Raw genomic sequence first — 15,662 nt, 5'->3', positions numbered from 1 at the left:
CACTTGTGTAGGAAGGAACTGCAGATGCCGGTTTATACTGAAGATAGACACTAATGCTGGGGAAACTCAGCCGGTCAGGCAGGGTTTGAAGAAAGGTCTCGACCCGATACATCACCCATCCTTTTTCTCAGACCGGCTAAGTGACTCCAGCACTTTGTGTCTATCCACCTATCACTTACCAGACTTTGCCCTGCCTCCACCTCTTTTCCAGCTCCACCCCCCCCACCCCCCACACTACAATCTGTCTGAAGGAGGATCCCGACCCAAAACATCGCCTGCCCATGTTCTCCAGAGATGCTGCCTGACCCGCTGAGTTACTCCAGCACTTTGTGTTTTTTTAATCATGTAACTATTCAGTTTCTGGCACACAGGAGATTGAAAAGAGAAATGCATGTTATCACACTGCAGAAAGTAACTTTGTAGCCAATTTGTTGCATCACCTGCTTCAGTCATTTACGGGGGAAACATTTTCACGCAACTTGAAAATGAATACATTGTTATATATAGAAGCAACCTTTCTGACCATGGCATTATGCAAGTAAATACTGACATTTAGAGCTCCATGCTCCTTGGTTTTCTAACTCGGTACACAGGGTGAAGTGCCAAGAAAAGGCTGGGACACTTCCAAACGATAGAAGGGGCCTTTCAGCAACCCTGAGAAACACTTTCACTCAGCTTTTGATAATGACACAGGATAAATTGAAGGAAAATCGTCTATTATAAAAGTTATTTTACTGGGTAACTCGCAACACCATATGGTCTGGACATTTCCAATATGGACCAAAAAATACTTCACACAGTTGACAAATATATAAAGAGACTTTAAAAGAAAAGTTTAAATCATATTCAACTGTATAATGTAGTTACATGGAACCGCAGACTCTGGTTTACAAAAAAAGGACACAAAGTGCTGGAGTAACACAGTGGGACTTTCCGGGTCGGAACCCCACTTCAGATTGAGGAAGGGTCCTGTCATAAAACGTCACCTATCCATGTTCTCCAGGGATGTTGCCTGACCCGCTGAGTTACTCCAACACTTTGTGTCTTTTTTTTTCAACTGTATCTTTTCCCCCAGTGTTATCCCACTGATAATTATTATTTTGGAATCATGCAGCATGAAACAGGCCCTTTGGCCCGGCCCAACTCATCCATGCTGACCAAGATGCCCTGTCTAAGCTGCACCCATTTGCCCGGAAGCCTCCCCGTGTACTGCTGAAGTAAGACATGGACTCGGTCACCTCTGGGTGTTGGCAGTCATTTTCCCAGTGGGAATGTCAGCAATCCTTGTGCAATGTTCCCAGGACAGTCTGGGCCACACTGTCCTGGGACAGTTCACTACTGGGCTCCCTAACCATGACGCAGGAGGCAAAGGGTACCTGCATGTACATGGGATTTAGTTTAGTTTATAGGTACAGCATGGAAACAGGCCCTTCAGCCCACCGAGTCCATGCTGACCATCAATCACCCATTCGGACTTGTTCTATGTTACCCCATTTTCTCACCCACTTCCTACACACTGGGAACAATTTACAGAGGCCCATTAATCTACAAACCTGTACGTCTTTGAGTTGTGGGAAGAAACCGGAGAACCCATGTGGTCATAGGGAGAACGTGTAAACTTCACACAGACAGCACCCGAAGTCAGGATCGCACCCACGTCTCAGGCGCTGTAAGGAAGCGGCACTACCTTCTGCTGTGGACTGGGCTCAACAGAGAATGCAGGGAAAGAGTTCAATCATGCTTTGTATCCTCCCCCTCAGCTTTACATCACCCATGTCAGGAGTAGGTACCACACCTTCAAATTATCTCCATTCAAAGGGTATGTGTACTGAAGGTTTTGTTTTTTCTTTAATCCACTCAATTTCATTATTCTTAATTAAATATTTACTATTATAATCACATTTATTGATCATTAAAATATATTCCAACAACTTTTTAATGTTGACAAAAGAGATTTGCAGATGCTGGAATCTCGAGTCTGAAGAAGGGTCCAGACCCGAAACATCGTCTGTTCATTCCTGCCGGAGATACTGCCTGTCCCAGAGTTACTCCAGCACATTGTGGTTTTTTTTGTTGTTATATACGATTTAAAAAAATCTTCACCTGTATCCACCTCTCACTTGCCAGCATTTGTTCTGCTCCCACCTCTCTCCACCTGTCACTGATCTCAAGAAGTGTTCTGACCCAAAACATCACTTATCGATTGCCTTTTCTTTAAAAAATCCCTCTCAACTGTACCTACCTATTATCTGTACCCACCTATCACTTGCCAGCATTTGTCCCGCTCCAACCTCGCTTCCAGCTCTCCCCACCTTACTACAATCAATCTGAAGTAGGGTTCTGATGGAACATTACCTATCCATGTTCTTCAGAGATGCTGCCTGACCCGCTGAGTTACTCCTGCACTTTAGGTTTCAAGTGTATCTGGTCATCAGGAGCATTTAAAAGGAATAAGGAAAGATCTTTGACAGGACCTGGTAATTCAGCCACACCCTCCTGAAAGTCACCCTGTCTCTGGTTGGCGTGTCAGAGGATAAGCATAACATAAACAGATGGTGTAGTCCAGGAGTCCAGCTGTAAAGTATAATTCTGCAAGGCTATATCAGTCTGTATGTGACCTATCCCCAAATTGGTACATCACAAAAAGTTGCACGTTTTATCCTTTCTCTGTGCATTGTGGACAACTTGATTGTATTCAGGTAGTCTTTTTGTTTACTGAATAGCATGCAAACAAAAGCTTTTCATTTTAACTTGGTACCCAGTGACAATAATAAACTAAACTCGACTAAAAAGAAGAGTTGACAAAGCTGAATAAGGATTCCAACCCGAAACATCACCTATCGATGTTCTCCAGAGATGCTGCCTGACCCGCTGAGTTGCTCCAGCAATTTGCCTCATTTTGTGTAAACCACGATCCTTGTTCCTTGTTTCTGCATGTGGCTCAGTGTTCAAATACTATGATTATGCCAAACAAGGAAAGTAGAGGAAAATAACCACAATCATTCTATTTGTGTAAAAGAATGCAGTGTGACTTAAAGGTTAGTCACAAAACGTAGAATAAACCCGGATACTATTCACCAATGGACGCAAATAGTCAGGAAACATGAGCATCATTGAGATTCCTACAGCCAAGACGGTTTAGATAGAAACATTGACCTTCTGTCCTTGACATTTGTAATTCTGGTCTGGTGCGCAGGAGTGGAACATAATTTTTGGAGTGCACGTAAATCTTGACACCGATGCAATGATTGCAATAATAAATGGCATTGAAACATGTCATTAAATGTGTTAAGAGGGTGCACTGCAGGATGCAACAGGAGGTGTAGCGGGGTGACGGTTGTGTGAGGGGGAGGTGGCTGGTTCGCCTGCCGGGCAGGAGGTGCCCCAGAGCCCGGTGCCCCACCGCCGCTGCCGCCGCCTTACCTTTATTCGCCACCTCCCAGGCGATCTCGAACAGAAAGAGGTTGTCCGCCGGCAATTCATCCTCGAAGCCGGGAAGCGAACCGTACGAAGGCGAGCTGCTCAGGAACGACATGGCGGCGCCAGACGGGCGAGTGAGAGGAGAAGGAGCTCGGAACCACCGCTTGCACCGAGCACCGAGCCAGCGGCCGCCAGTCTCCAGGGGTGCGCTGCTGCAATGTGGGCCGGCCGAGCCGCAGTGACGGCCGGCGCCGCCAGGGGGAGGCGGTGAGCATGGGGATGCGTTACTGTAATGCGAGCCGGCGCCGCCAGGGGGAGGCAGCGAGCATGGTGTGCGTTACTGTAATGCGGGCCGGCGCCGCCAGGGGGAGGCGGTGAGCATGGGGATGCGTTACTGTAATGTGAGCCGGCGCCGCCAGGGGGAGGCAGTGAGCATGGTGTGCGTTACTGTAATGCGAGCCGGCACCGCCAGGCGGAAGCGGTTAGCATGCTGAGCCGCAGTTGACACCGGCGCCGCCAGGGGAAGCATGGAGTGCGCTACTTCATCCAGGGACCCCGACAGTCCTTTCAAGTGAGGCAGTGGTTCACTTGCACCTCCTCCAACCTCATCTACTGTATCCGGTGCTCCAGGTGTGAGCTACTATATATTGGCGACACCAAGCGTAGACTGGCAATCATTGCGCTGAACAGTTAAGCCTTGGCCAACACAATCTGCCGGTTGCCAAACATTTGAACTCCTCTTCCCACACTGACCTTTCTATCCTGGGCCTCCTCCATTGTCAGAATAAATTGGAGGAACAGCACCTCATATTTCGCTTGGGCAGCTTACAACCAAGTGGACACAAAATGCTGGAGTAACTCAGTGGGTCAGCCAGCATCTCTGGAGAGAAGGAATGGGTGACGTTTCGGGTCGAGACCCTTCTTCAGACTGAAGGGTCTCGGCCCGAAACGCCACCCATTCCTTCTCTCCAGAGATGCTGCCTGATCCGCTGAGTTACTCCAGCATTTTGTGTCTACCTTCGATTTAAACCAGCATCTGCAGTTTTTTTTCTTACAACCAAATGGGATGAATATTGATTTATCTAATTTCAAGTAACTCCTGCATTCCTTTCCCCAACTGCCTCTCCCCCCCCTGCTCCCACTGTAGTCGCTCTACTTGTGTCACAGTTCGCTCCTTGTATTCCTCTCGTTAGCATTTCTTCCACAGCCAACAATAGGCCATTATGGACACAACCCTTCCTGAGGTCATCTGTTGCCAGCCCTGTTTTGCTCTGGCCTTTTCTTTCTTTCAGTCAGAAGAAAGGTTCCGAAACGAAACCTATTCCTTTTATCCAAAGATGGAACTCCGCGGGTCAGGCATAAATCTGAAGAAGGGTCCCAGCCTGAAATGTCGACAACTCATGTTCCGGAAAGAACTGCAGATGCTGGTTTATACCGAAGCTAGACTCAAAGTGCTAGACAGCATATCTGGAGAAAAGGAATAGGTGCTGTTTTGGGTCTGAAGGGTTCCGACCTGAAATGTAACCTCTTCTTTTTCTCCAGAGATGCTGCCTGACCCGCTGAGTTACTCCAGCATTTTCATATCATATCATATATCTACAGCCGGAAACAGGCCTTTTCGGCCCTCCAAGTCCGTGCCGCCCAGTGATCCCCGTACATTAACACTATCCCACACCCACTAGGGACAATTTTTACATTTACCCAGCCAATTAACCTACATACCTGTACGTCTTTGGAGTGTGGGAGGAAACCGAAGATCTCGGAGAAAACCCACGCAGGTCACGGGGAGAACGTACAAACTCCTTACAGTGCAGCACCCGTAGTCAGGATCGAACCTGTGTCTCCGGCGCTGCATTCGCTGTAAAGCAGCAACTCTACCGCTGCGCTACCGTGCCGCCCTTTGGTGAAAAGGACAGGTGGGTGTCATGTGGGCTGGCACCACCAGGGGAGGTAGTGAGCAGGGGTGCACTGCTGCAATGGGGCCACAAACCGTCAAAGTGAATTAAACAAAGTTCAGCCAAAGGATTTGTCAAATATGATGGCCTCTGTCCATAATATTAATGTGCAGCTATAGTTAAACTGTATCTTTAATGTCTTACACTAATAACAGATTTTTAAAAAAGAGGGAAACAATGCAAGCCCAGAAGAGTTGGCTCAGATTCCAAGAAGTTTGGTTGCTTTCAGGTAGTCTGCAAATGGTGTCTTGCTATAAAAGCAAATCCACGTAAAATGTGGATATATAAATCTTCTTTAAAAAGGGCACAAAGTGCTGCAGTAACTCAGTGGGTCAGGCAGCATCTTTGGAACATCTCTACATTTTGTATAAATCTTAACATTGTTTACATTTAAGAGGCATATATATTAAAACAGACATAGTTTTATCCCCAACTAAAATGAACACTGAATTACAAAGATACCAAGGAAAGCCTTAAAGTGAGGTTGTCAACTTTGTTAGTGTTCTGATCTTCAGGAAGTGTAAGGACGATAGAGGTTTTTCACCTCAATCACACAGATTGCATTTTTGGCTGAGTATTATTGATTGTTTATTGTGTGAAAAACCAGCAAAGTTATAAAACCATGTGAGGAACAGCTCGGATAGATGCACAGTCTCTTGCCCAGAGTAGGTGAATCGAGGGCCAGAGGATGTAGGTTTAAGGTGAATGGGAAAAGATTTAATAGGAATCTGAACAGTAACTTTTTTCCACACAAAGGGTGGTGGGAGTATGGAACAAACTGCCAGAGGAGGTAGTTGAGGCAGGGACAATCCCAACATTTAAGAAACAGTTAGACAGGTTCATGGATAGGACAGGTTTGGAGGGAAATGGACCAAATATGGACAGGTGGGACTAGTGTAGCTGGGACATGTTGGCCTGTGTGGGCAAGTTGGACCGAAGGGCTTGTTTCTACTGTATCAGTTTGTGACTCTATGACTAAAGTTGAATTAGCCGTACAAGGTACAATCGCACATAATTATCACTGGTTTCATTTTCTAGTTTTCCAAATGTATGTAGTCTGCTGATAAAATGAACTTGGTAACTTTTTGGTCAGATCATCTCCATCCATGCCATTATTGTTCATGATATTGTCTATTTATTGCTCAGTGTGGAATTGGGATGGATCCAGTAGCCAGATGGCATTGTTTGAGAGAGAATACATGGAGCATGGACAATTAAGTAAATGGTGAAAAGAAAGAGGGGGGTAATTGTGATGTGAGTTAGGGTACTTAGATAGTCAACGTTAAGCTATTTAACTGGAGGGATTTACAGAAGATTATTTCCATTATAATACAGACAACAGTGATTACAGGAATCAGGAGAAAGAATGCTGGTTAATTATGTTTGCTTTCTGCATAAGAACAGAGACAAAATATAGCGAGTAATGGACTGTGCTTATTTGTTACATAATGCTACAATTAAAACCACACAACTTTTGATTGTAAGTTTAATTTGAAAATATAAAGACAAAAGTATCATACATATTCCATTTGTGCTTAACTGCTGAATTCATCACAGATTTATATTTAAAATTCATTAAAGGTGACTAGAATAAACTTTAACAATGTCGCATGCATTAAAGTGTGAACAACAAACACAGGATGTTGTAAATATTTTAAAAATTCTCTCAATATTAATTAAAATACATTCAATTAAAATAATTTAAAATCTGCTTCAATAAATAATTTAAAAATTGAAATAAATGAAAAATGTTTCCATTAATAATTTAAAATGTTTCAATGTCTACTTTAAAATGTTTCAATATATTATTTGTTAATGAAAAAAAACATGAAATGTTTTAAAATCAGTTCCTTGGCTTTTTAAATATTTCATCAGCTAGCTGTAAGAGGAAACTGTTAACAGAGAATAGCAGTAATGTGTAGTTTCCCCTGAATGATGAGATTATGTTTTTGCTGAATGTTTACTGGCAAGATGAAGGTTACAAATTGTGTGTGAATTATTAACCTGCTTTAGCTGTTTAGTTGAGACAACTTCTTCTGAGCTTCTCCCCTTCCCTCTTCATTGTATTGACGTGACCCAAGGCACTGATACCCACTTGGACTTTGGTACAGTGGCTGTAGGTTCCTGTTCTGAGTTGGTGCAACACACTGACCTGCTGGGTCATAATACACAAGGAACTGACTCCACTGTGTCTAGTACATGAGGAGCAGGCCTGGCTTAGTTGTGGTGTGATAGGAGCTCCCAATCCCCACCATTTTATAGTGTTGAGGAGCTGGGATAGGTGTGTAGTAGTAGCCAGCTGCATGTTGTAACATGGTGGCGGTGGTGGGATTGGAGTGGGAGGCATTGCTGTGTCCTAATGTATTAGAGCCAACGTCCTTTATGGTCATGACCATGCAGAAGCAAGTGCCTGCTGCCTAAGTCTTGCCGCAGGAACCAGAGGCCACTGCACTGAGATCCAGTGGGAATCAGAGGCCTTGGGTATAATATTGTCATAGATGTGGCTGAGAGATAGGAGCTTGTAATATTGTTAGTGCAACAGGGCACCATTTCCCTTGTGTTCATTTAATGAACTCCCTCTGCTGGACTTTGTACCAGACATTAGCTCCTCCATTAGTTTGAGATAATACTGAATGTGGTATCTCTCTTTTATAATAATGCTGTATGCCTTAAATCCAAGTAATATTTCTAAATGTGTAGGAAGGGATGACAGATACTGGCTTATACCAAAGATAGACACAAAATGCTGGAGTAACAGAAGGTCAGGCAGCATCTCTGGACAAAAAGAATGTGTGACATTTCGGGTCTTTAGTGTTACAAGAAAGGTTCCAACCTGAAACATCACCTAATCCTTTTTTCCAGAGATGCTGCATGACCCACTGAGTTGCTCAGCATTTTGTGTCTTTCTTTGATATTTGTAAATGTTTATCGTTTATGCTCCCTTTGTAAAATGTGGGATTGACTTGCATGTGGTTGAGGCAGAAGGCACACTGAGGAAATTCGAGTACCTGTGGCTCAAACAGTGTGTGTCGGGAACCCAGTTGTGGTTCACTTAATCTTTACATTGAGCATTGATCGTGAGAGAGAAACTGTGTGATATATTTTCCCAATTCTCTAGCTCAGACATAGTGAAAACTCACCTACACACCTTTGTTGTATTGCTAAATCCCCCACACACACAGAAAACTCTTTCTAAAAATGTCAGATCTGCATGGTTCCACTGCTTAGTAAGGATGAAATTCTTTGTAAACCATCTGACGATCATATGTTTTGTTGTGATTTGCTCTGATTTCTAAATGGCACAACTTTGTTGAAATGTGTTTCCATTAACTAGTGCATACATCAAATGCATACATCTGCTAATCAACTTTAAAATCAGTCAACATCTAAAACATGCTGGGTGGGTAGTTATATAAACTATTATTAAAATAGCTTCATAATTGCTAGATTTTTACCTGCAAGCATGGTTCTAACCTGTATCACAGATTCTTTAATTCGCTTGAAGCTTCAGACAATGGTTCAGGTAGTTTCATTTTTTTAAAATAAATGCTTCTGCAGATTTTCAACAACAATCACCATACTTTCAGATCCCCCATTTCCCCCAGCATTGGAAGGCTTTGGCTTATGGAGGTGTATAGATCTATCATTCCCCCTCAGTCACAGGGTGTTCTTCATGTGTGAGCCCACACTGTTGGGCTACAGGGCTACCAGTACTATCTGTAGGGAGAGGAGGTTTGGGGATTCTTGTTGTTACAGTTCTGTAATTCCATTTTGGTGCATTTTTGTCCTACTACCTGCATAATCAGGAAAGTTGAAGGACAATCTGAAGATTAGAAGACATTTCAGCAGAGTATGGCATTACTTTTTCAATTTATAAAAACTACTTGCGCTATATAGTATTTAAAAAGTATAGCAATGTAATTTGTTTTATAATTTTTCTATGTATTCTGTGAAGTCATTTACTCTCTTTTATACTTTTGGTCAAATTCTAAATTAGCAAATGTTTAGACGAACAAATTATTTAAACCAATTTTCAATGTTACGTGTAGTAATTTCCCCTTTTATACTTTAGGTCAAATTCAAAATTAGCAAATGTTTATTATGAAATTATTTTACGAATTTTCTATGTATATGTGTAGCAATTTCCCTTCTTTTTATACTTTTTGTCAAATTCTAAATTAGCAAGTGTTTATGATGGTAACAGAAAGTTATATTTAACACATTCTTAAAATACAGTTGTTCAGAGCAATTAAAGGAATATTCTTGTCTTGGATATTTTGAAAGCAGAGACGACTTAAGAACATCTTTAGCAGCAAATTTGAATGTTGACCGTTAACATTTGAATGTTGAAATTTGAATGTTACTGCAATTAGAAACTTGTCCCAATATCCAACAGGAGAGATTGTCAAAGTGCGGTTATCTCAGCATTGGGAAGAGTGAGATTAAAAACGAGACATTAAATATAAATGTCATAAAGTGCCAGATGTTAAGGAGAGATTCTATTGTTCACAAACATTGCATTTCTTTTGATTTCCAAGCTAAATGAAGAATCTGCATCAAACAGCGCCCAAATTCTTCCAGGATCATATGTTCGGCAACTGACAGGGAATGGTAAGCTTTTTCTGCCTCTTCTGCCTGGGCCAAGAGGCAGCCACAAGTTGCATCAATAACATCCCAAGTGACAAAAGTAAAAGGGTGCCTGTAAATAGTCCAAAAGGGTTAATAAAACAATGGGCAACATGAGCATTACAGTTAATAGAGTTACCTCAGCAAAAGTATAATCAAGTCTTTGATCCAGAACTGTGGAATTCTTGAAATGGCCTACCTAAAAAAAATTGTTTAGAGTTATTACAAAGTCATTCTCTGAGAAATAATCTTTATGGTGCCAGCAATAGCAAACATTCATTGTTTCGATTATCAGTTTGATATTTTGTGGTCACTTTGTCAACAACAGACGTGGCTTCACAATGACAGTGAGATGACTTCCTAAGAAGGGTTGGTGTCTCAAAGCCTGAGGAAAGATCCAGAACCAAAAGGTCACCTATCCATGTTCTCCAGAGATGCTGCCTGGCCCGCTGAGTTACTCCAGCACTTTGTGTTCCTTTGGTGTTTCAAACGACATGCCCTTGCTCACCAAAAGTTCTGGGTTTCGGCTGGGACCCTTCTTCAGACTGAAGTAAATTTGTGTCACCGTTTGAACGGTAAAGTTGCTGCCTTACAGCGCCAGAGTCCCAGGTTCGATCCTGACCACGGCTACTGTCTGTACAGAGTTTGTATTTTCTCCCTGAGACCGCGTGGGTTTGCTCCGGGTGCTCCTGTTTCCTCCCACACTCAAAACACGTGCAAGTATGTAGGTTAATTGGCTACAGTAAAATTGTTAAAAAAATTCCCTGGTGTGCAGGATAGTGTTAGTGTATGGGATCACCGCTAGTCAGTGCGGACTCGGTGGGCTGAAGGGGCCGTTTCCCTGCTGTATCACTAAAATACCTTTAAAAATGAAAACAATGGGTCAGGCAGCATCTCTGGAGGGAAAGGGTACTCAATGTTTTGGGTCGGGAACTTTCTGCAGACTCTGACCCGAAACGTCACCAGTTCATAGCCTCCACAGATCCTACGTTACCCCAGCACTTTGTTTTTTCCCTCAAGATTGCAGCATCTGCAGTTACTTGTGTCTGTATAGAATGAATCGGCTGCTTGGATTAGTCGAGCCACACCAATCATGTAACCTCAAAGATGGCAGAATGGAAGCTGAAAAGCACAAAATAAAATCAGTGTGGTTACCTTTCCTGATTCATTTTCACTTGCTTTCTGTAGTTGAACATTTCAGGAAAGAGATTGGTTCTGGGCTGACAAATGCTCATGTTACTGTGATCAGGAATACTCATCAAGGTTCTTCTCTCAGGACTCTCTTCATAATTTCTGCATCCAATACACTTGCAGATAGAGGAGCACATTATTTTTGCCTAACAAAAGAAAGGGCAACATTCACCATCAACTCAGTGAATACTCATGAAAGCACAACACACGAAATGCCATTATCATTTAAATCCACACAAAATGAACACAGATTACTAAACCACTCCCAGATATCAGAATGTAAATTAATCTTGGAGGTACACAACAAAGTTGACTCCATCTTCACTTGGTGATTTAACATAGACTATCAATTAAAGAGGGGTTGTTGTTATGAGAAGATTTTTGATAAAACATTGTCATTTACGTTGAACAGAAACTGTCGCATTTCCTTCGTGACAAGTGCATCAAACATGATCATGTGGAGAAAGTTTCTTTACAGTATTTTTTGCCGAGCATATAATCTGTACAATTAGAAGATTTTCACAATCACGTGAGTGCTGACTTTAATTTGGACCCTGAATGAGGGACTTCAGGAGGTAATTGCTGGTTATGCTTATAAGAAAGTATCAAGGTGACCAATGCCCTTAATACTTCAGCTTCTAAATATTTTCAAAGTTTAGTGTAGTCATGAAAATAGGCCCTCTGGCCCACCAAGACCGTGCCGATCATCGATCAGCCGTTCACATTAGTTTTACATTGTTCTACGTTATCCCACTTTCACATTCACTGCCTACACACTAGGGGGCAATTTACAGCATCCAATGAACCTACAAACCTGTAAGTCTTTGCAATGTGGGAGGAAACCAGAGTGCCTGGCGGAAACCCACATGGTCATTGGAAGAACGTGCAAACTCCACACAGACAGCACCCGAAGACAGGATCAAACCCGGGTCTCTGGCGCTGTGAGGCAGCAGCTCTACCAGCTGCACCACTGTGCCACTACTAAAGGGCCTGTCCCAGTTAGGCGATTTTAAGGCGACTGCCGGCGAACGTTCGCCGGGGTGTCGCGGGCATGATCGTGAGGAGTCTTCAATGAATCGTAGCGGATCTTGGCGCGTCGTGGAAAAATTTACCTGCTAAAAATTTCTCGGCGACAGCTGGCTTGTCGCGAGGTATCGTAGCTTATTGCGGGCGCTGTCGCATGCTGTCCCCAGGTTTGCTAGGTTGTTGCAGATGCATTTAGAAGCACGTAATATTAAATTAAGAAAAGGCATTTGAAGATACAGAAGATAGTTTTGTTTAACCAATTTATTTACCGTCAGGACATTTGACAGGTAGATTGGAGGCGACAGTTTGACGGTCAGGTAAGCGGGGGAATTTCGCGATGTTTCTGAAGATGGTGTAATCTCTTAGCCAGGTGCTAGTTTCACAAAAAAAGTAACTTGTATCGACCTGACTCGGCATTGTCATGGTCATTGTCATAGGGTAAAAGAAAATTTTGGTGATCTGCGACGACTGTGACAGTTGCCTTAAAAATCGCGTAACTGGGGCAGGCCCTTAAGCAAGCAATAAGAAAATGCCAGCTAAGAAAATTTCAGTGTATCTGTATATTATATTTTTCTCTGTCATATGGATGGCTGCAACACTCTACCTTCAATGGCCAAGACCACTGATGTACAATGTTTCCACTTCTGCCACAGGGGGGTCTGTCAGACCCCATCTTGTTTTTGCCTTAACCTGATGCATGGAGTGCATTTGGTGAGTTTGACTGTCAAATTTCTGAAGGATGAGAGTGAATGACTGAGGTTGGTAGACAGAGATTGTAGAGGTATGCAGAAACAATTAGATGTGAGGTGTAATATGAGGGTGTAGTCTTCATGAGTGCACATACTCATGTGATAATAGCAGAATTAGACCATTCCTGACCATCAAGTCTACTCTCCCATTCAATAATGGCTGATCTTTCTCTCCCTCTCAACCCCAACCTCCTGCCTTCTCCTCATAGCACGTGACACCTGAACTAATCAAGAATCTATCTATCCATTGACGGCCTCCACAACCTTCTGTGGCAATGAATTCCGCACTTTCACCGCCCTCTAAAGAAATTCTTCCTCATCTCCTTTCTAAAGGAACGTCCTTTTATTCTGAGGCTATGACCTCTGGTCCTAGACTCTCCTACTAGTGGAAACATCCTCTCCACATCCACTCAATCTAAGCCTTTCACTATTCGTTAAGTTTCAATGAGGTGCCCCCTCATCCTTCTAAACCGAGTAGACGCCAAGTGCCATCAAACGTTCATCAGATGTTAACCCACTAATTCCTGGGATAATTCTTGTAAACCACCTCTGGATCCTCCCCAGCTCCAGCACATCCTTTCTCAGCTATGGTGCCCAAAATTGCTCACAATACTCCAAATGCGGTCTGACCAGCTCCTTATAAAGCCTCAGCATTACATCCCGGTTTTTGTATTCTGGTCCTCTAGAAATAAATGCGAGCATTGCGTTAGCCTTCCTTACTACCGATCCGACTTGCAAATTATCTTTTTGGGAATCCTGCACCAGCACTCCCAAGTACTTTTGAACCTCTGATTTCTGAATTCTCTCTCCATTTAGAAAATAGTCGACACCTTTATTCCAACTATCAAAATGCATGTCTCCACACTTTACTACACTATATTCCATCTGCCACTTCTCTGCCCATTCTCCCAACTTGTCCAAGTCGTTCTGGAGAGTCCCTGCTTTCTCTACACTACCTGCTCCTCCACCTATCTTCGTATTATCTGCAAATTTGGCCGTAAAACCTTCAATCCCCTCATCTAAATCATTGATATACAATGTGAAGAGTAGGGGAATAGGAGGCAGCATAGGAGCACAGCAGTAGAGTTGCTGCCTTTACTAGCCACTTTTTTACTTGTATGTCTATGATGTGATAGAATTTGCTAGCATGGCCTATATAATTTCAAACTCACCGCAGCATATACATATTCGCTATTTTTGGCATTTATTTCTAGGAGCATCTCCATTTTTAGTTCATTTTATTACTTTCACAGGTCTTTTGAAAATATGTTTTCCATGAAACAGATTGCTGGCCATTCAACATTACAATTCCCTGTGTCTGATTAATACAACTATTCATCCTAATCCCCCACCCGCTCTGTCTCTCTCCCTTTTCCTTGCTTTCCAAGTTCTCAGTTCTTACACAACTTTACTTTAGATTTTAGACTTTAGAGATGCAGAGGAAAAATGCCCTTCGGCCCACTGAGTCCGTGCCGACCAGCAATTAGTCTCCTACACTAGCACTATCCTGCACGCTGGGGACAATTTAACTTTTTTTACCGAAGCCATTTGACTACAAACCTGTATGTATTTGGAGTGTGGGAGGAAACCGGAATACCCGGAGAAACCCATACAGTCACATGTAGAACGTACAAACTTCATACAGACAGCACCCAAGGTCAGGATCGAACCCGGTCTCTGGTTCTATGAGGCAGCAACTCTACTGCTGCGCCACCCCAACATATTCAAGTAAAGGCACAGATTTTGTAAACAATGGCAAAACGATGCTGCCTAAAATATTGTGCATGCTTTGTGTTATTGACGTCTCTTACTCAGGCATTAGTCTGCTCCCCTCTGGAGGGAATATTTATCCAAGAACAGTGAAATTATGAAGCAGAATAAAAGACTTCAAAAAACTCCCCAGAAACATAGGAACTACAATAAGCAGCTTAATCTACTAAGACTTTTCCATCACAACTGACAGCACAGTGGGGCAGAGATAGAGTTGCTGCCTCACAGCGCCTGAGACCTGGATTCAATCCTGACAATGGGTGCTATCTTTACGGAGTTTGCACGTTCTACCTGTGACTGCTTGGGTTTTCTCCAGGAATTAACCAAATGAAATACAGCTTTATCCAAATTAAATAGTTGGTTTGTAATTCTCACCTTCAAACTGCATATTCAATTCAATCAATTTATAATTGACCAGATAAATTTTCATACACCAATTCATGCATATTTCCCAGGGTTTTGGACATGCCTCCAGGCTGACTGAAATGATCTCACAGACATTCAAGAACCTTTTACAATTATTGAAAATGTAAAATACTATTAAATGTAACTGAATTAAAAAAAAATCAAACATTCAAAATATGAGGAAATAATTAAAACCAAATCGATTTAAACCTATTAAATCAAATAAAAGGGCTATTGACTTTGTCTTGTGCTTCTGGCCTGATCAGTTTGCACTAGTTTATTGGTGTAGGTTCAAAGGGGAGGATTTCTCCGGGAAATCTGTAAACAATTGCTGTCCTCAACCAGGCTTGAGGAGTCCACCTGTGGAGTGTGGGTGTTCAGGGAGCAGTGACTAGTTTAGCTGAGTTCAGAGATACAGCATGGAAGCAGACCCTTTGGCCCACCGAGTTCATGCCAACCCATCAATCACCCATTCATGCTACTACCATGTTATCCCACTTTCGCATCCAGTCCCTACAAT

At 42.7% G+C, this 15,662-nt stretch overlaps 1 protein-coding gene across 2 annotated transcripts in view; it reads right to left on the bottom strand.

Annotated features, from left to right (window-relative positions):
* Positions 1 to 3,648, bottom strand: part of LOC144602372 (glycogen [starch] synthase, muscle-like) — a 60,245-nt gene extending 56,597 nt beyond the window's left edge. For both annotated transcript variants that reach the window (XM_078415429.1, XM_078415430.1), the window contains exon 1: positions 3,424 to 3,648. In XM_078415429.1, the coding sequence (XP_078271555.1) occupies positions 3,424 to 3,535 (112 nt within the window). In that variant the 5' untranslated portion in view covers positions 3,536 to 3,648. The remainder of the gene's footprint in view (positions 1 to 3,423) is intronic.
* Between the last annotated feature and the right edge of the window lie 12,014 nt (positions 3,649 to 15,662).

This window comes from Rhinoraja longicauda, chromosome 18, assembly GCF_053455715.1.
Source record: "Rhinoraja longicauda isolate Sanriku21f chromosome 18, sRhiLon1.1, whole genome shotgun sequence".
In the NCBI taxonomy this organism is placed as follows: Eukaryota; Metazoa; Chordata; class Chondrichthyes; order Rajiformes; family Arhynchobatidae; genus Rhinoraja; species Rhinoraja longicauda.
The sequence above is the reverse complement of the archived record's forward strand: the minus strand, read 5'-3'. Positions and strand labels throughout refer to the sequence as shown.